The 20,381-nt window shown below is 42.5% G+C and overlaps 1 gene segment (V, D, J or C); it reads right to left on the bottom strand.

Annotated features, from left to right (window-relative positions):
• Positions 1-1,156: 1,156 nt before the first annotated feature.
• Positions 1,157-15,989, bottom strand: LOC131421227 (immunoglobulin heavy variable 4-30-4-like). The segment is given in 4 exon segments: positions 1,157-1,287; positions 10,835-10,993; positions 15,499-15,822; positions 15,909-15,989. Coding segments are annotated over 4 exon segments (660 nt in total).
• Positions 15,990-20,381: the final 4,392 nt, after the last annotated feature.

Here is a 20,381-nt window from a genome sequence, read left to right on the forward strand (position 1 = left end):
CTACAACTACTCTTGGAAAAATTACCCCGAATAGAGAACTGAAAACTGTCCCCCCAAAAAGTGTCAGTCTTGACTGAGGTGGAAGAGATAGTAATTCCTTTCTGGAGAGAAAAAAGCCATCTTCTAGCTCTGTCACATCACGACCCACCAGGAGCAACCTTAAGGTGTGAAGCCTTCCCTCGAGGTGTGGGGGAACTGAGCAGTGGAGCGTTACAACTATTAGCAGCTTTTGGACTCAACACAACAGAGAGGAGCGGCATCAAATCTGGCTCTGCTGGCTATTACCTACAATGGGGAATACCCCCAGAAAAGCTATTGAACATAAGTAGGGGGGAACCTGCTCTTACAGGGCCGGCACAAAAATAAACCCATTTCAGAAGGCAACCTAAAATCACCACAAAGAAAGCTGCATAGTCCCTTGGTATAAAGAGATTCACCTGATAGGCTCAGGGTGCATCTTGGTGAGGGCTGAGCCCTCTCCAGGGATTGAGACATTAGAGGTAGCTGTTATTGTGACCTAGTACAGAAATGCTGACACTGACACTGCCAGAAGCCAATGGAGTTCTTCCCCTGGCCTGTTATTCCAGGGTCTGCCACAACCCACTACAGAACCAATTTAATCCAGCTCAGCCAGGTCAGGGAGCCCACCCTAGGAACTGGCCCCAAGCAACAGCAATCCCTCAGACACCTTGTGGGACCCCATAGGTGGGGGGCCGGGAACCTCTGATGCTGGGTGAGGGGGTCCACCTCTGTGGGGTAGGGCTTGCACAAGGAGTGAGCCTGCGTTGGTGGAGTTTGTGGGGCCTGTGCAGTGGGGCGACTGAGTCCACTCAGTGAGTCAGGGTGCGCACACAGGGCAGGACTGTGTTGATGTGGTGTGTGGCCCTGCGGGCAGTGGGGCTTCTCAGCTGCAGCAGGTATTTGCTTTTCAAACAGCCCTAGAAGGAACTAGCTTCATCTTCCAAAGTCTGAAACAATTGGCTGCTCCTATGCCTGCCCCCCCTCACCCAGTTGCAAGCCTGAGAGAGCTGTCAACAGCCTTGCAGACCAGAGGCCTACAGCAATTGTTAGCCCCTGAGCCTAACCACCAGGCACACTGGGAACCTACTCAATTAACAGAAAAACTGCAAGGGGCATATCCTATTAGTCCCTCAAGCTAACTGTGCAGGGGCTCCTCATGCCCAATGATGTTGTTGAAAGGACCACAGCAGCCACACAGCTGAGTCTTACAACCAGCCTTCCAGTGGGACAGCTGAGCCTCTCTGAGCACCTGCAGCAAGAGCAACCCTGCCACAACAGAATGACAGACAAGGGACAGTCCTGGAAAATTTGGAACTGCTGATGATAGGGAAGAACACTGCTGAACCTCATAAGGCATCTCTTACATAAGGCCCCCTCTCCAAGACCAGGAGATGCAGCTGACCTTCCTAAAACATAGATTTAAGTACAGAGGAAGAAGAAAAGTGAGGAGACAAAAGAATACATTCCACGTAAGGGAACAGGACAAAACCCCAGAAAAAGATCTAAATGAAATAGACATAAACTATCTACCTGACAGAGAGTTCACACAAAGAGACCTAAGGATGCTCACTGGTCTTGGGAGAATACTGGATGAACTCAGTGAGGACTTCAGCAAAGAACTGGAAAATAGAAAGAAGAACCAATCACAACTGAAGAATACAATACTAGAAATGAAAAATTCACTGGAGGGACTCAATAGCAGAGCAGATGATACAGAAGAAAGGATCAGCAAACTGGATGAAAGAATAGAGGAAATCACCCAAGTGTAACAGATAAAAGAAAAAATATTAAAAAGAATGAAAACAGTCTCAGGGGCCTCTGGGACAACATGAAGCACACTAACGTCTGTGTTATCAGTGTCCCAGAAAGAGAGGATGCAGACAAAGGGGCAGAGAATATACTTGAAGAAATAATAGCTGAAAACTTTCCTAAGCTAAGGAAGGAAACAGACATTCAGGTATAGGATGCACAGAGAGCACCAAACAAGATAAACCCAAAGAGGCCCACGCCAAAAGACATTATAAATAAAATGTTAAGAATTAAAGAGAGAATCCGAAAGGCTGCAAGAGAAAGGCAATGCGTTCCATACGAAGGAAACCCCATAAGGCTATCAGCTGACTTCTCAGCAGAAACCTAACAGGCTGGAAGGGAGTGACACAATATAGTTAAAGTGCTAAAAGGAAAAAACCTACAGCTAAGAATACTCTACCAGGCAAGTTTATCATTCACAATGGAAGGAGAGATAAGAAGTTTCCCAAGTGAAAACTAAAGGAGTTTATCACCAAGAAATCAGCTTGCAAGAAATGCTAAAGGGATTTATTCAAGTGGAAAAGAGAAGACCACAAAAAGGAATAAGAAAATGATCAAAAAAAAAAAAAGCAATAAAATCACTGGTAAAATTAAATATGCGATAAAGATAGGAGATCAACCATCTCTAAAGCTAATATGAAGGTCAAAAGACAAAGGTAGTAAAATTATCTATTCCCATTATAAGAGGGTAATGGATACACATGCACAAAAAATGGGTTAGATATGATATCAAAAACATAAAATGTGAGAGGAGGAGAGTAATGAGTGGAGCGTTTAGCAAGAGGTCAAACTAAAGAGACTATCAACTCAATGTAGATTGCTATATATGTAGGCTATTATATATGAACCTCATGGTAATCACCAACCAGAAAACTATAATAAATACCCAGAAAAGAACTCAAACATAATACTACTGAAAGTCATCACACCATAAGGGAAGAGAGCAAGAGAAGAAGAAAGGAACAGAGAAGAACTATTAAAACACCCAGAAGAAAGTAACAAAATGGCAATAAGTACATTCATATCAATAGCTATTTTAAATATTAATGGACTAAACACACCCATCAAAAGGCGTAGGGTGGCTGATTGGATAAAAAAATAAGACCCATATATATGCTGCATATAGGAGACACACGTTAGACCTAAAGACACTCACAGTTGAACGTCAAGGGATGGAGAAAGGTACCACGGCAAATGGCAATAAAAAGAAAGCTGAGGTAGCAATACATATATCACACAAAAGATGCTTTAAGACAAAAACTGTGCAAGAGACAAAGAATGGTACTACATAATGATAAAGAGAACAATCCAACAAGAAGATATAACATTTGTAAATATCTAGGCACCCAACATAGGAGCAGCTAAATATGTAAAGTCAGTATTAACAGACATAAAAGGAGAAATAGACAGCCACACAATAATAGTAGGGCACTTTAACACTCCACTTACACCAGTGGATAGATCATCCAAACAGAAGATCAATAAGGAAACATTGGCCTTAAATGAAACACTAGAACAGATGGACTTAGTAGATATATACAGAACATTCCATTCATAAAACAAGGAAGACATATTCTTTTCAAGTGCACATGGAACATTCTCCATGATAGATGACATATTAGGCCACAAAACTAGTCTCGATAAATTTAAGAAGATTGAAATAATACCAGGGATCTTTTCTGACCACAACGGTATGAAACCAGAAATGGACTATATGAAAAAAATCAGAAAAGCCAAAAATTTGTGGAGATTAAACAAAATACTACCCAACAATGATTGGGTCAGTGACAAAATCAAAGGAGAAATCAAAAAATATCTGGAGATAAATGAAAATGAAAATACAACATGCCAAAATTTATGGGATACAGCATAAGTGGTTCTAAGATGGATGTTTATAGAAATACAGGCTTACTTAAACAAACACGATAAACACCAAATAAACAATTTAACAGTGAACCTAGTGGAACTGGAAGAAGGAGAGCAAACAAAGCCCCAAATCAGTAGAAGGAAGGAAATAATAAAAATCACAGCAGACATAAATGAAAGACTAAAAAAAAAAATACAAAAAAATCAATGAAACTAAGAGTTGGTTCTTTGAAAAGATAAATAAGATTGACATGCCTATAGCTAGACTTACCAATAAAAAAAGAGAGAAGCCTTAAATAAATAAAATAAAATGAAAGAGAATAAAGTACAATGGACACTACAGAAATACAAAACATTATAAGAGAATACCATGAAAAGCTATACGTCAATAAATTAGAGAATCTAGAAGAAAGGGATGAATTCTTAGAATCATACAATCTTCCAAATTGAATCAAGAAGAAATAGAGAATTTAAACAGAACAATCACCACTAAGGAGATCAAAACAACAATTAAAAACTTTCCAAAAAATAAAAGTCCAGGACCAGACAGTGAATTCCCTGGTGAATTCTACCAAATCTTCAAAGAAGACAGTATCTATCCTTCTCCAACTCTTCGAAATATCAAAGAGGAGGGAAGCTTCTTAACTCATTCTAAAAAGCCATCATTACCCTGATACCAACACCAGACAAAGACAACACAGAAAAAAAAGAAAATTACAAGTCCATGTCACTGATGAACATCAATGCAAAATTCACGAACAAAATAATAGCAAATTGAATATAACAATACATTAAAAATATCATACTACATGATCAAGTGGGATTTATTCCAGGGTGCAGGGATGGTTCAAACATCCGCAAATCAATCAACGTGATACAGCACATTAACAAAATGAAGAATGAAAATCACATGATCATTTCAATAGATGCAGAGAAAACATTTGACAAGATACAGCATCCTTTTATGAGAAAAATCCTGAATAAAATGGTATAAAATGAAAGTACCTCAACATACTAAAGGCCATATATGGCAAACCCACAGCTAATATCATCCTCAATAGGGAAAAACTGAAAGCTGTCACTCTAAACACAGGAACTAGACAAGGATGCCCACTTTCACCACTCTTATTTAACAGTACTGGAAATCCAAGCTACAGCAATCAGGAAAGAAAAAGAAATAAATAGATCCAAATTGGAAATGAAGAAGTGGAACTGTCACTATTTGCACATGTCATGGTTTTATATGTAGAAAACCCTAAAGAATCAAACAAAAAACTTATGGAAATAATAAATCAATATGGTAATGTTGCAGGATACAAAATCAACATACAAACATAAGTTGAGTTTCTATATACCAACAACGAAGTAGCAGAAAGGGATATTAAGAATACAATCCCATTTACAATTTCAACAAAAAGAATAAATACCTAGGAATAAACTTAACTAAAGAGGTGAAAGACTTGTACACTGCAAACTATAAATCATTGTTGAAAGAAATAGAAGAAGACAGAAAGAAATGGAAAAAATAGTCCGTGCTCTTGGAAGGGAAGAAGTAACATACTGAAAATGCCCATAGTTCCTAAAGCAATCTACAGATTCAACCCAATCCCTATCAAAGTTCCAATGACATTTTTCATGGAAATAGAACAAAGAATGCTAAAATTTATGTGGAAAAACACAAGTCCCCAAATAACCAAAGAAACCCTTTGAAAAAGAGCAACGCTGGAGGTACCACACTCCTTGACTTCAAAATAAACTACCTAAGTGCCCATCAAGGGACGAATGGATAAAGAAGATGTGGTATATATACACAATGGAATACTATTCAGCCATAAGAAAGGATGAAATCCAGCCATTTGTGACAACATGGATGGACATTGAGAGTATTATGCAAAGTGAAATTAGTCAGAGGAAGACGGTCAAATACCGTATGATTTCCTTCATTAAGTAGTAGATAATAACAACAATAAACAAACACATAGAGACAGAGATTGGATTGGTCGTTACTAGAGGGGAAGGGGGGAGGGAGGATGGCGAAAGGCATAATTCGGCACATGTGTGTGGTGATGGGTTGTAATTAGTATTTGGGTGGTGAACATGATATAATCTATGCAGAAATAGAAGTATAATGATGTACACCTGAAATTTATACAATGTTATAAAACGATGTTACTGCAATAAAAAAAATTAAAAATAAATTAATTAAAATTTTATGAATACTTAAAAAAATATATATATATACTACAAAGCTATAGTAATCAAAATAGCATGGTACTGGCACGAAACAGACGCACAGATGAATGGAACAGAATCGAGAGCCCAGACATAAACCCACACATCTATGGACAGCTACTTTTGGACAAGGGAGCCAAGAACGTACATGGAGAAAGGAAAGTCTCTTCCACAAATGGTGTTGGGAAAACTAAACAGCCACATGCAAAATAATGAACGTAGACAATTATCTTACACCATACACAACAATTAACTCAAAACGTATCAAAGTCTTGAATGTAAGACCTGAAACCAGGAAAATTCTAGGAGAAAACAAAGACAGTATCCTCTTCAACATCAGTCTTAGCAGCATAATTTCAAGTACCATGTGTGACTGGGAAAGCGAAACAATAGCAGAAATAAACAAATGGGACACATCAAAATAAAAAGCTCTGAACAACAAAGGAAACCATCAACAAAAGGAAAGGATAACCTAACAATTCAGAAAAAATAATTTCAAACTGTATATCTGATAATGGGTTGATATCCAAATATATAAAGAATTTATACATCACAACAACAACAAAAATCTAACAACCCAATTGAAAAATGGGCAAAAGACCTGAACAGACATTTCTCAAAGAAGATATACCGATGGCCAACAGACACATGAAAAGATGTTCCACAACACTAATTATCAGGGTAACGCAAACCAAAATTACAATGAGCTATCACCTCACACTCGTCAGTATGACTTAATTAACAAGACAGGAAATAATAAGTTTTGGAGAGGATGTGGAGAAAAGAGAACTCTCATACATTGCTGAGGGCAGTGCAAAGTGGTGCAGGCACTATTAAAAACATTATGGGGATTCCTCAAAAATTTAAGAATAGCAGTACCATAGGATCCAGCTATTCTGCTGCTGGGTATTTATGCAAAAAATATGCAAACATGAATGCATAAAATATATATGCACCCCCATGTTCATTGCAGCATTATTCACAATAGCCAAGATTTGCAAGCAACCTAGATGCCCATCAAGGGATGAACTGATAATAAGAAGAGGTCTATATACACAACAGAATACTAATCAGCCATACAAAAGGATGAAATCTGGTCATTTGTGACAACATGGATGGATCTTGAAGGTATTAAGCTAAATGAAATAAGAGGAAGAAAGTCAAATCCTGTATGATTTCACTCATAAATATAAGTTAAAAACAACAACAAACAAACACGTAAAGACAGAGACTGGGTTGGTGGTTAAAAGAGGGGAAGGGGGGAGGGAGGAGGATGAAAGGGGTGATTAGACACATGTGTATGGTGATGGATGGTAATTAGACTTTGGGTGGTGAACATGATGTAATCTATACTAAAACTGAAATACAATGATGTACACCTGAATTTTACATAATGTTATAAGCCAGTGTTACCAAAACAACAAAAATAGAGGTTAAAGTGTGGCAGGGAGAACAAGGAACCACATGGGGCAGATGTCCAAGGGGGATGCTCATGACATGTGAAGTCAGTGTGTTCCCGTCTGAGGGCAGAGAAGATGAGCTCAGCATACAGAGTCTGGACTGGGCTGGTGTTTCTCAGGGACGATGAGAATCCTCAGTCTGTTGTCTTTGCCTAGTAAGAAAAACAGGGTCTATAAGAAGTTGAAGGAAAGGTCCCTAGTCACTGGTGATATCTCATCTGAAACAGACAGTGATACTTCCTCGTTTGTTGGATGCACTGAGAATACGAGCAATTAGAACTAGAAGAAGAAAACAGGAACCATCCCTGAGGACAGCTGAGACCTTGGAGAGGAAATCCCTGATCCAAAGGAAGCTTGTTCCCACCCCACTTCTGCACCTGCTCCTGGGTCTGGTCTCTGTAAGTAGTGGGTCTTGATCAACCCCCGGTGTCCTGAGCACACCCTATAGCCCAGCCCCTCCTGTCTCCTGCAGGGAGGTTTGTGTCTGGGCTCACACTGACTTCCCATCACTGTGTATCTTGCACAGTAATACACGACTGTGTCCTGTGTAGTCACGGAGCTCAGTTGCAGGGAGAACTCATTCTTGGACGTGTCTCTGGAAATGGAGGTGTGGCTCTTGAGGGATGGGCTGTAGTAACTGCTACTTCTAGAATATATGCACCCAATCCACTCCAGCCCCTTCCGTGGGGGCTGGCGGATCCAGCTCCAGCAGTAATTGCTGGTTGTGATAGAAAATCCAGAGAGAGCACAGCTGAGGGAGAGGGTCTGTGAGGGCTTCACCTGTCCTGGGCCCAACTCCTGCAGCTGCATGTGGGACAGGACACCTGGGGACAAGGAGAGTCAGTCCCTGTCAGTCACTTGCAGTCACAACCATCCCCGTAGACCCAGGTCTGACATCTGAGACACTCACCTTGGGGAGCCATCACCAGGCAAAGGAGAAGACCCAACAGTCTCATCTTCTTCTAGACCACAGCTCTGCCTTCCCCAGAGACCTTACGAGGAGAGAGCTGTGAGCTCTCACAGCCCAAGACTGGATTTTACCCTTGAGCTTGAAGAGAAATATTCGTGTGGGGAGGCTTGTCCTTATAAGTGGAGAGGGACTGAAGTCAGACCCCCTAGTCCTTCTGGGCCCCCCTGAGGTGTCTCTTCATTAATGCACAAAACATGATCGTCTCAATGGGACAGCAGTTTTGCTGTGAAGTTTTGGTGGAAACAGGTCAAAAAACAGCCTCACATTCCTGAGTATAAGAATCAGTGTTGGAACAGAGGAGTAAATCATCATTTATTTTAGTTTCATGTATGTTTCAAATAGATATTAGAAAGGATTAACGTGTTGTTCAAACACCTTCTCAAATCTAAATAAAGATTTAAAATGATAAAAATTAACAAATGCAAATATAATTTCATAGAAAAATAATATTTTCATATCACTTTAGCATAAATATAATGACAAATAAAGTCCAGACTTTCCCCAGATCAGATTTCTTTTAATTTCTGCACTTTTGATCTGACTTTGGTCTGAACAATTGTCTGCAGAGCACAGGAGCCTGGGAGACTCTGATCTTATGTCTCACAGGTGAAGGGCTTTGCCTGCAGAGACCAGGCTGTAAGACTGGAAGCAGCGCCTACGTCCTCAACGCACAGACACCAATGGGAGGCCACCCTCTGTGGGATCTGCAGAAATTATCCCTGAGGTTGAAGGGTTCCTCCCTTCCCCTGAGAATTCCACCTCACACAGGAGGCTAGTTACCAAGGGTGGCAGTAGTTGCTTTATAGAAAAGGTATAACTTTTCTGTTGATACAACAGAGATCATCTGTAACTTATGCATGGAGTTGATATTCAAATAACCATCTTGAAAAAGAAGGCAGTGACTCACTTGGAGGTTACTGGGATATAATAGTGGGATCTAATAATAAATTTTAGAGACAGTGTTCATATTCCTCAAAGGCATGTGCCAATAGGATAAATGCTGAGTGAGATAAATGGACTCCAAATAGATGATAGGTGGATAGATAGATAGATAGATAGATAGATAGATAGATAGATAGATAGATTTTATAAAATATTTAAACTAACAATAGAGAATTAGCTACATGGAAGTCATCTTCACACACTAAAGAAAAATTACAATATCCACATATTCTGAATATTAAAAAATCATATTTGATTCTTACAATAATATTTTGATGCAACTTTGGCATAGGCATAATTCTAAAAAAAAAAGAATAACCCTTTGAACCTTCTCTTCTCTTTAAGGTAAGAGCTTGTGTCCTTAATTTTATCTGAATAACTACACCCTCGGCATAAGCAGGCTGGAAAAGGGTGTATAATTTTGTCCAAAGCTCTGTGTTGCCTCTTCCCTACAACAGCCCACAGAATACATCAGATCAAACTAATTATTTACATCAGAAAGAATCATAACTTTAGGTGGAGAAGAGGTCAAATAAGAACAGAGACTACATAACTGTATAATCCAGCATCTTCCAGTTATTGAATTGATGATGGCAGAGGAGTAACGGACTCATTTTCCCAGAGTCTGATGCTATAAAGAGAATTGGGACTCAGAGACAGGAAAACGCAGAAAGCGCATAATCACAGATTTGCTCACAGGAACTGAGACTGCAGACCAGGACAAAAAAACTCCTCACTCCCCAGCCTCTCTCTCCAGCTGCCCTGGGGCTGGGGCCTGTGGTCAGAGGGTCCTGAGTGCCCCCTGCAGACCATACCTCTCCCCACTCCAAGCTTGTGCTGCTTCCCCTTCCTGGTGACCCCAGGTCCCATCCTGGTGTGCCCTGGACTCTGGGATGTTCATGGACCAGAGCCTTGCCCTCGATCTGGTTGATTGACCCTCCAATCTAGTATTTATGTGCTTCAAGCTTGTGCTCAGAGACCCTTATGCCTACCAGGCATCTCCCCTGTGTCCATCATCTCTCCACCTCCTTCAGGTCACTTCCTTTCCCCCTTTAAGGAGTTACCGACTGTTTGCTGTCCTTGTGACAAAAATTATTATAATTTGTGATGACTAAAGGAATTACATACGTGAAACCTCACAAACATCACTACCTTGATTTCATTCCCTTCATGTTATTAACTTCTATCCCGTCTCAGTACTCAACCCCACAGCCCTATCTTAGAACATGTCAAGTTCATTAATTGAACTAAATCTTCTCTCTCTCTCTCTTTATGTATCTGTCTCTCTATCTACTATACATACTCATTGAAAAACAGCCTAGCTAAGAGGGAACAGAATGCATAGTGTTGAGACAGAAATATTTGTAGTATAACTGTACGAATATTTTTATCCTCGAGGGCATCACGTTATTCATATGTAATGTAGACCAGGGGTGTTAAGGAGCCCAAGTCCTATGCAGATCAAAAGGATCCCTCAGAGTAGAAAGCTGAGGTTCTCACCCTGACACATGAGCAAGGGCCTCACCCCACTCACCATGGAGTGAGGTGGGCACCGTGTCCTGCTGGAAGCTGCCCCAGGGAGGGAGACCCAGGACACCAGGCTGAGGAGGAAGCTGGTGCAGCTGCAGGGCCCCCATCTTCCCTATGTTTTCTCCATAGGCGCCCACTCCCAGTCCAGCTGGTGCAGTCTGGGCTGAGGAGGAGAAGCCAGGAGAGTCAGTGAAGGCTCCTGTAAGTAGATCCTCAGTCAAAGAAAGGCAGCACCACGTTGTGCCTGTCATCTCCTCAGCCCAGCACAGCTGCCCTCTCCCTCAGCTTTTATGACACACTCAGGACGTGGGTTTTCACACTGTATCTCACACAGTAATATGTGGCTGTGTCCACAGACTTCAGGCCACTGATCTGTAGATAGGCTCTGATATCTGAATGTCTTATTCCTGGGATCAGAGTGTCTCCCAAAATGCTGCTCTCATTGAAATCATAAAACCGTCTTGTACTCCAGGTTCTCACTATTAACAAATCCTGGAAACCTCCTTTTAAATGTGGTTTGCATTGCCTTGCGTGAGACACATTCTCTAAATAGATTAGGATAATGAAAGAAACCATAGAAGTACTTCTCCACCTCCTAATTTACATTGTTTTTTTGGAAAAGAGAGACTAAGACCTTAAGAGGAAGCCCCTCCCCAGCCCGTCTGCACCTGCTCCTGGGCTGGAGCCCAGTGCTGGGTGGTCCTGAGACCCCCTGCAGTGCAGCCACCATCCTGCCGGGAGGGTCCTGTCTGGGCTCAGAGGGCATTTGCTTCTCAGTGTCTCCAGTCCAGTATTAATAGCTGTGCCCTGGCTTCAAGATGCTGCTGCCTGGGATACCGTGAACTCCAACAGGTGTGTGAGCCTGGGGCTGAGGACAGAGTGACCCCCTGACCACTCCTGGGCCTGAAACTGGGCGTCTGCTGGAGACACTCGAGCTGCAGGAGGGGAAACCCTGAGGAAACGTAGTTGGACGAGGCTGCACTGGTGTCAGCTGGTTCTTGTGGGGCTGCTCTGCAGGGCCACCTGGTGGACAGGGCAGCAGCTGGCAGGTCAGATTGCTCATCTCTGTGAGGGACACACTGGCCTCTGCAGGACACACGGTCACCAGGGCAACCTCAGGTTCCTCCATGCTCAGGGCTCCATCCTGTTAGTAGAGGCAGGAATCTAATGTCTATAAATGTAACTGGATCCTGGACAGACAAAAATGAACACAGAGAGACATGGAAGAGAGACACAGAAGGACGCTGATGAAGTCTCAGAGATTTCTGACCTCTCCCCAGGAAGCTAGAATTCAGGTGACGTGAGGTTCTGGAAGGGCACCTCCTCACCTGGTATGGATCCAGTAAGTGCACCTGGACCATCACTCCAAGAACAGGAACTTGCACTCCTTACAAGAAACAACACTGAGAAAGCTGTCTCCCATTCCACAGGGCTGGGGCAAAGCCTGGTATCAAGGATCCCTGAAGTAGCCCAGGAGAAGAGGGATTTGCATGTTCTCAGGCTCTGTGGGAGCGAATGTCTGTGTTAATTCTAATTCAGCAAATTTTATTGCCCACCAGAGACACCCTGTCTTGCTGTTGAGAATATGAACGGGTTGTGATTTATTTATGTATTTATATTTTCACTATGACGATGATTCTCGGACAGTCCCAGGACATTTTTCTAAGTTCAGATCATCACTGCATACAGTCAGGAGTATGGCAGCTCTGTTCACACTTCCATGAGATTCATAAGAAGGAGATGAAGACAGTGTGAATGTTAATATACATGGAATAAGATGTAACAGAGAATCCGTACTGTGTTCTAAACTTGGATGTATCATGGCCTTGATTTGAATAGATGTGGAGGAGGGTGTCTGGGGACTAGATGTTGTAAAAAGAGAGGAAAATCCAGACACTGGTGAGACAGCCTCGCTCCTCAGCCTCCTTCTCTGCACGTGCTTCTGCGGCTGGACACTGCCCTGGTGTCCTGAGAGCCTCCTGGTGGTCCTGAGTCCCCATCTCTAAATTGTCAAAGAAACACTCCAGTCCATTTTCCTTCTCCATTACCTCATGTGTAATGTACTGGGTATTCAAATGCTTGCAGACAGCAGCTAAATACAAAAATCACCTTCAATTCAGACAAGGCTGGGTCCACTCCACTGCTTATGGTAATCCAAAGCAGCTTTACTTGCTCACTTGACTTGAGTGAACACTTCTTCACTGAAACAGCTTCACGATCAGGTGTGTTCAATGCTGCCAGGGACTTGGATTTACCCCTGTCCACCTGTCATACAGTTTGTTTTGGGGGCAAGGCAGACATTTCTGCTGGAGAGGGATCATTCTCGTCATTGTTGAAATGGCTAGCAGCCCCTAATCTTACCATGCAGTTTATTATTGGGACAAGGTAGGCATTCCTGCTGAGACAGTCATCTTTCTTACCACTGGTGACATGGCCAGTAGGAACCTAATCCTGCTTTTTTCCTGTGCACAACTGAGTGTCTGCAAGAACTCCGTGACCCTCAGGACTTTGTCCTTGAGGGTGGACATTGAGAAATTCCCAGCCCTTCTCAGGACCGCAGACAGACAGCCAGTGGAGCTACTCAACACTCTGTATGTTGGGCCAGCACTTGGTCTGAGGGGACACACTCACACTTTCTAGAAGTATCTATTTCTCGCTCTGTGTCACTGCCAGTGAATTCTGAATTCAGTGAACATAATTTCCACCACATTATATGAGAGAACATGCATGATGCTTGGAAATTCACCTTCACAGTGACTGGCTTGCAGAAGAGACCAGCTCCTCATGGGCAGAGCGAGGCTCCGCCCACAGGAAGCAGGTTCCTTTGAAAACCCACCTGAGAGCTGCCTTCTCACATCCCATTGTCCTTGAATCCTGGGACTGTATCTGAGATCATATAAGTAAGTGGTGGTGGAGGGTAGAGCACAGCTCCCTCCTCCTCACTGTGTGACAGAGGAGGCGGGCTCTCCCCTCTGCATTTCAGTCCAAACGGGTATAAAGTGGGGATCACAATTGTAACTCTAGTGTGAACCTTATAGTGGGGTGCCAGTCATGATAAATGCTGCCTTCAGTGTTATCAGGGATATTACCTCTCCTGGGAACCAGAAAGGACCCCTGTGGGCCCTCATCTCTGACTGACACCTTTGCACGTGTATCACTTGCTCCACTCCTGCCCTGAGATGTCACACCTGTGGGTCTGGGGCAGGTCAACTCTCCCTCAGCCCAGTGACCTCACCTGTACACTGACTGATTTAGTACCATTGTCTCTGAAAAGCCATTTCCTCAATGTCATTTCACGAACAGAGCTCTGAATGCACCATATCACTACTGCCTTTTCAAAGATAGCAGGGCAATAAATTAAATAATGAATTTGCCTGCCAGAATGTAGATAATAGGAGAGTCAAGAAAAGTAGGACCATCCAGAGTAATAGGACATATCTGGATCCTCTGATTAAGATCCGGAAAAGTGAGCTGATGTGCTGTGGGACAGTGGAGACAAAGAGATGGCATCCAACATCCAGAACCAGGTGAGCCCACAACTCACCAGGTGTGTCTGGGCCTGAGTTTGAACAGATGCAGAAGGATCTATGCTGGCCTCAATGGGCTGGAGATCCTGAAGCAGACTGACATAAATTCACGTTTACATAGAGGGATACATAGTAGGTGTATTTTTGTTTCAGTGGGTGGGAAAGTATTAATAGGGTCTACTCAACCTAGAAAAGAAAAAAAAAGTGTTAGATCTCCAGCTTTAAAAAAGTGTTTCAGCATTTGTGGAGATAATTAAAGGCAATTATGTCTGAAGACTAGATCATTTTATAATTCTAGAGGAAATATCTATTAGAAACGACCAGCACATGATGGTAAACAGAAGTGGTGAGATTTAAGTGAGAATCTTTTGAAGGTTACTCATGACGATCACACCAGGAGGACCCAACCATTTCATGAGAAGGAGAAGGAAAAGATGGTGGTGGGTGTCCTGTTGAGGAGATAGGCAAGGTCCATCTAATGGCTTCTGCATTTCCCCTTACAAAGGGTTGAGAGTAAAAGTGGAGAATGGACTGTGGACTTAAGGAAAGTTGGGGCCATACGTATGAAAACAATTTAGAGTCTTTGTTGGAATCATCAAAGAAAAGGACCATGAATATTATACAGAAAAATGGCAGTGTTTCTGGGTGATGTTAGCTCAGTTGACTTTGGTGTCACTGGATATACAGGATTCCCTGTCCTCAATGTTCATCCTGTGGCTCCACTTGGAAGTCCAGTTTCAAACCCCAGGCACAGGGCAGAGCAGGGTGGAGAAGCACCAAAAAAGGAAATAAAAAAGAATTGAGAAAAGAAAAAGGAAACCTGATGACTAATTCATGCCTGTCAGTCACCCTCTGCCTTTTGGGGATTTGAGAATGAATTATGAAAAATCTTTTTGAATTCAGAGGCATCAGGGGAAGGCACAGAATCATTAATCTGGAAAGGTTTCCTGGGAAAACAGTTAGATGAGAGGAAGTCACAGAAGTTGGCAGGAAACCAGCCCTTACCCTCCACTGCAACTGCCCTGGGGCTGGTCCCCTCTATATGCTAGGTCTTGGGAACCCCCTGGTGATCCTGGGAACCCACTGAAGCCAGCCCCTCCTGTCTCCCTGCAGGGAGGTTTGTGTCTGGGCTCACACTGACTTCCCCTCACTGTGTCTCTTGCACAGTAATATACGGCTGTCTCATCAGCGATCACGGAGCTCAGTTGTAGGGAGAACTGGATCTTGGACGTGTCTCTGGAGATGGAGATGCGGCTCTTGAGGAATGGGTTGTAGTACTTGCTACCACTATAACTTACATACCCCATGCACTGCAGGCTCTTTCCTGGGGGCTGGCGGATCCAGCTCCAGTAGTAACTGCTGGTTGTCATGGAGAATCCAAAGACAGAGAAGGTGAGGGAGAGGGTCTGCGAGGGCTTCACCAGTCCTGGGTCTGACTCCCACAGCTGCAGCTGGCACAGAACACCTGGGGACAAGGAGAATCAGTCCCTGACAGACATGTGCAGTCACCACCATCCTCATAGACCCAGGTCTGACATGTGAGCCACTCACCTTGGGGAGCCGTCACCAGGCAAAGGAGAAGACCCAACAGTCTCATCTTCTTCTAGACCACAGCTCTACCTTCCCCAGAGACCTCAGCCCTGTCTGAGGAGAGAACTTTGAGCTCCCACAGCCCAAGAGAGGATTTTACTCTAGAGCTTGAAGAGAAATTTGCATGTGGGGAGACTGCTCCTTATAAGTGGGGAGGGACTGAGGTCAGTGTCCACAGTCCTTCCAGGGACTCTCTGGGCCTCTCTTCTCCTGGCTATAGGTGTTTTTTCAGTCTGGAATGTGAGGACACTGGAGCTTTAAGGCTGTTTTTAAACATATTTGAGGACTCCCTTCCTTACAGAGCTACCTTCCTTCAGGCCTCCACCCCTCCAGCCCCACCTTGGCCCCAGCCTAACTCTCCACTATCCACTCAGGATCCGCGTCTTGACTCCTCCCTGCTGAGCCCAGCACAGCTCCTGCTCTCTTTCCCTGTAATCTCTTCTGTGACGTGGTTGTCATCACACTGAGAGTTTGTTACCTTGTTGTATTGTTGTGATACGTGAGTTCCAGGTGGGCCTTGTGCTCCGTCCATCTTGTGCACTTGTGAGTGGAGAAGACGCCACATGTTGCAAACTTCAGGTGGACCCACAGGTGTCCTGGATGCATCAGTCACCTGAGCCCAGCATGTCTCCTTTACACACTGGATGGGATGTGCCCCACACAGGGTCAGCATTTGTTCACCATCAGCCACATGAGCAGGGACGTGAAATCCCAGCTCCTTTGTCTCTGGTGTGTAAACCGTGAACCCTGTTCACCCCCAGAGCCCCTCTGCAGGGCAGGCTGAGGCTCCTCTCCGGGGATTCGTGGACATGACACCTGTGCTCATCTCCTTCCACTCACCTGCCCTGTTGACCTCACATACTTGTCCATTTCTACTGGGAACAAGTCTTACTAAATTGTTAGTACAAGAATCTATTTCTCCAATTCTGCAACTCAGAATTGTCCCCAGACAGGGGGACAGAAGGAGATTAACAGAAGGAGATTAACAGAGGGAGGAGATGTGGGCTGGAGGGAATAGTTTTATAGAAAAACTTCATAAAACTTGATGCTACACACAGTCCTTCAGTAACTAGACAAGGAAGACATGATATTCAAACGAATGTTGCCTTGTCAAAAGTGAATGGAGTCTACCGTGGAAGGAACTGGAATATAACATTGGGTGTCTAGTTCTAACAGAAAAATGTGCTGGCATCATTCATAGTCCTGAAAGGCACATGCTGAGCTGGGTGACTAGACTCCACACACATGTGCAAGTACATTTAGGCGTCATTGCAAAGACAGTTCGGGGGTTTGACATCATGGTTAATCACCTCATCAAAATCATAGAAATGGATAAAGATATCCACAATCACAACCTTTTTCAAAGTTTTATTTTCATAAAGAAATAGATGTTTTAATGCCAACCTTTGGAATTATGTATATATAATTGTAAAAACAAAAAGAAGAATTCTCACAATATTATTCCCCTCAGATTGAGCACTGCGACATTAATTTTAACTGAGAAGCACTATTTTCTGTGTAAGCAGCTAGGAAACGCCTCTTTCCAGAAGTTGGAGGCTGTATAATTAGGTCTAAGGCTCTGTGCACACACTTCCCTTAAGACAGCCCATAACATATGTCAGAGAACTCTAACCAATTTCATCAGAAAAAAATCACACTTTTAAATGGAGAACACATAAAAATAAAAACAAAGACTGTGGATTGTAACACTGAGGATCTTCCTGATATAGAGCTGATGATGGCCCAGCAGTAGTTGTCTCATTTTCTCAGTATCTGCTGTTACATGTGAAATGGGGGCTCAGCAGCAGGAGGGTGGATGTGGGCCCAAGACATTGATTTTCTGCCTGAAAGGAGACTGCAGACTCCAAGAAGACACCCCTCACTCCCCTACATCCCATATGCTACATCCCATATGATTTGGTATGGCATATTTTCATTTTCGTTTGTTTCCAGATATTTTTTGATTTCTCCTTTAATTTCATCAATGATCCATTGGTTGTTCAGTAGCATGTTGTTTAATGTCCACATTTTTGTCACTTTCCCAGTTTTTTTTTCTTGGTTGATTTCCAGTTTCATAGCATTACGGTGTGAAAAGATGCTTGTTATGATTTCACTATTCTTAAATTTATTGAGGCTTGCTTTGTTTCCCAATATGTGGTCTATGCTTGAGAATGTTCCATGAACACTTGAGAAGAATGTGTAGTCAGCAGTTTTTGGATGGAGTGCTCTGTATATGTCTACTAGGTCCATCTCGTCCAATTTTTCATTTAAGCCCACTATTTCTTTATTGACTTTTTGTCTGGATGATTTATCCGTTGATGTAAGTGGGGTATTAACATCCCCTACCATTATTGTGTTGTTGTTGATGTCTCCTTTTAGGTTGTTAATAGTTGCTGTATATACTTTTGGTGCTCCTATGTTGGGTGCATATATATTTATAGGTGATAAGTCTTCTTGGTGGAGCGTCCCTTTTATCATTATATATTTCCCTTCTTTGTCTCTCTTAACCTGTTTTATCTTGAAGTCTACTTTGTCTGATACGAGTATGGCAACACCTGCTTTCTTTTGTTTGCCATTAGCTTGGAGTATTTTCTTCCATCCTTTCACTCTGAGCCTGTGCTGTCTTTAGAGCTGAGATGTGTTTCCTGGAGGCAGCATATTGTTGGGTCTTGCTTTTTAATCCATCCAGCCACTCTGTATCTTGTGATTTGAGAGTTCAATACATTTTCATTTAGAGTAATTATTGATATATGAGGGCTTAATGTTGCTGTTGTGTCACTTATTTTCCAGTTCTTTTGCAATTACTTTGTTTCTTGTCCCATTTGTTTCAGACTGCCAATTCAGTATGGTTGTTCTGTCTTTTGACTTTTTTAGTTTTCTCGTTTTTTATCATATGTGGTTTGGTTTTGATTATTTGTTTAGTGGTTACCTTGAGGTTTGTATAAAAAATCTTGTGTATGAGATAGTCCGTTATCTGATGGCCTTTTATTTCCTCACACTAAGTCAATTCAATCACTTTTCTCTTCCCCTTGTAAGTCATTCTTGTTATACCTTATTCTATCTTGTGTTGTGCATGTGTGTTTACAGTGATGAGGTTATATTTATTTTTGGTGAATTCCTTCCTTTGATCTTTGATTTTGGTATTTAAGTGGGTGCTAACCTATTCCGGTAAAGATCTACTATTATTCTGATTTTGTCTACCTATTTTTCTCCTTGTTCCAACATTTGTATTCCCTTTCTTTTCTTTTTTTCAGGCCTGAGGGTCTTCTTGAGCATTTCTTGTAGTGGGGGTCTAGTGGCCATGAACTCCCTTAGCTTTTGTTTATCTGGGAAAGTTACTATTTCTCCATCATATTTGAAGGATATTTTTGCTGGATAGAGTATTCTTGGCTGAATGTTTTTGTCTTTCAGTATTTTGAATATATCATTCCAGTATCTCCTAGCCTGTAAAGTTTCTGTTGAGAAATCTGCTGAGAGCCTGATGGTACTTCCTTTGTACACTATTTTTGTTTTTGTCTAGCTGCCCTTGATATTGTTTCTTTGTCATTGACTTTGGCCAGCGCTTCCACTACATGTCGTGGGGTGAGTCTTTGCCTGTTGACATACTTAGGTGACCTATTGGCTTCATTTACTTGTATTTCTTGCTCCTTCCCCAGATTTTGGAAGTTCTCAGCTATTAGTTCCTTGCGTATGCTCTCTGTTCCTTTTTGCCTCTCTTCTCCCTCAAGAATAACTGTAATTCTTATGTTACATTTCCTAATAGAGTCAGATATTTCTTGGAGATTTTCCTCATTTCTTTTTAGTCTTAGTTCTCTCTCCTCTTCAATCCAGACCATATCTGCATTCCTGTCCTCTATAATGCTAATTCTTTCCTCCATATTGTCAGCTCTGTTCTTTAAAGATTCCAGATTCTCCTTTATCTCCTCCATTGTGTTCTTCATCTCCATCAGTACTGATTGTTTTTTCTTTATGATTTCAGTCTGTTTTGTGAAGAACTCCTAATCTCAATGAATTGTTTGTCTGTGTTATCTCGTACTCCATTGAGTTTTTTAATGACAGCTATTTTGAAATCTCTGTCATTTAGGATATGGATTTCTGTGTCTTCAGGGTTGGTTTCTGGGTGCTTGTCATTTTCCTTCTGGTCTGGTTATTTCATGTACCTTTGCATTGTGGTTCCTGTATTGGCTTGATTTTTCCTCATTCTGGAAATATCTGGTTGTAATTTCCACCCGCTGCCAGCGTGTGGGGGTTAAGAGATGTGTAATCTGAGCCCCTTGCACTATGCCCTGGATGTTCACTGTGATCCGCCAGCCACTTGGTCGGGTCTGGTTGGCTGAGCTGCAGTTCCAGCTTGTGCGGAGGGGAGTGGTTTGTGACTTCTGGTCCCTGACATGCGGGACTTCTCAATTGCCCCTCATTATCTGCTCTCTTGGG

The sequence above is a fragment of the Diceros bicornis genome, chromosome 24 (assembly GCF_020826845.1).
Source record: "Diceros bicornis minor isolate mBicDic1 chromosome 24, mDicBic1.mat.cur, whole genome shotgun sequence".
NCBI classification, from domain to species: Eukaryota; Metazoa; Chordata; class Mammalia; order Perissodactyla; family Rhinocerotidae; genus Diceros; species Diceros bicornis.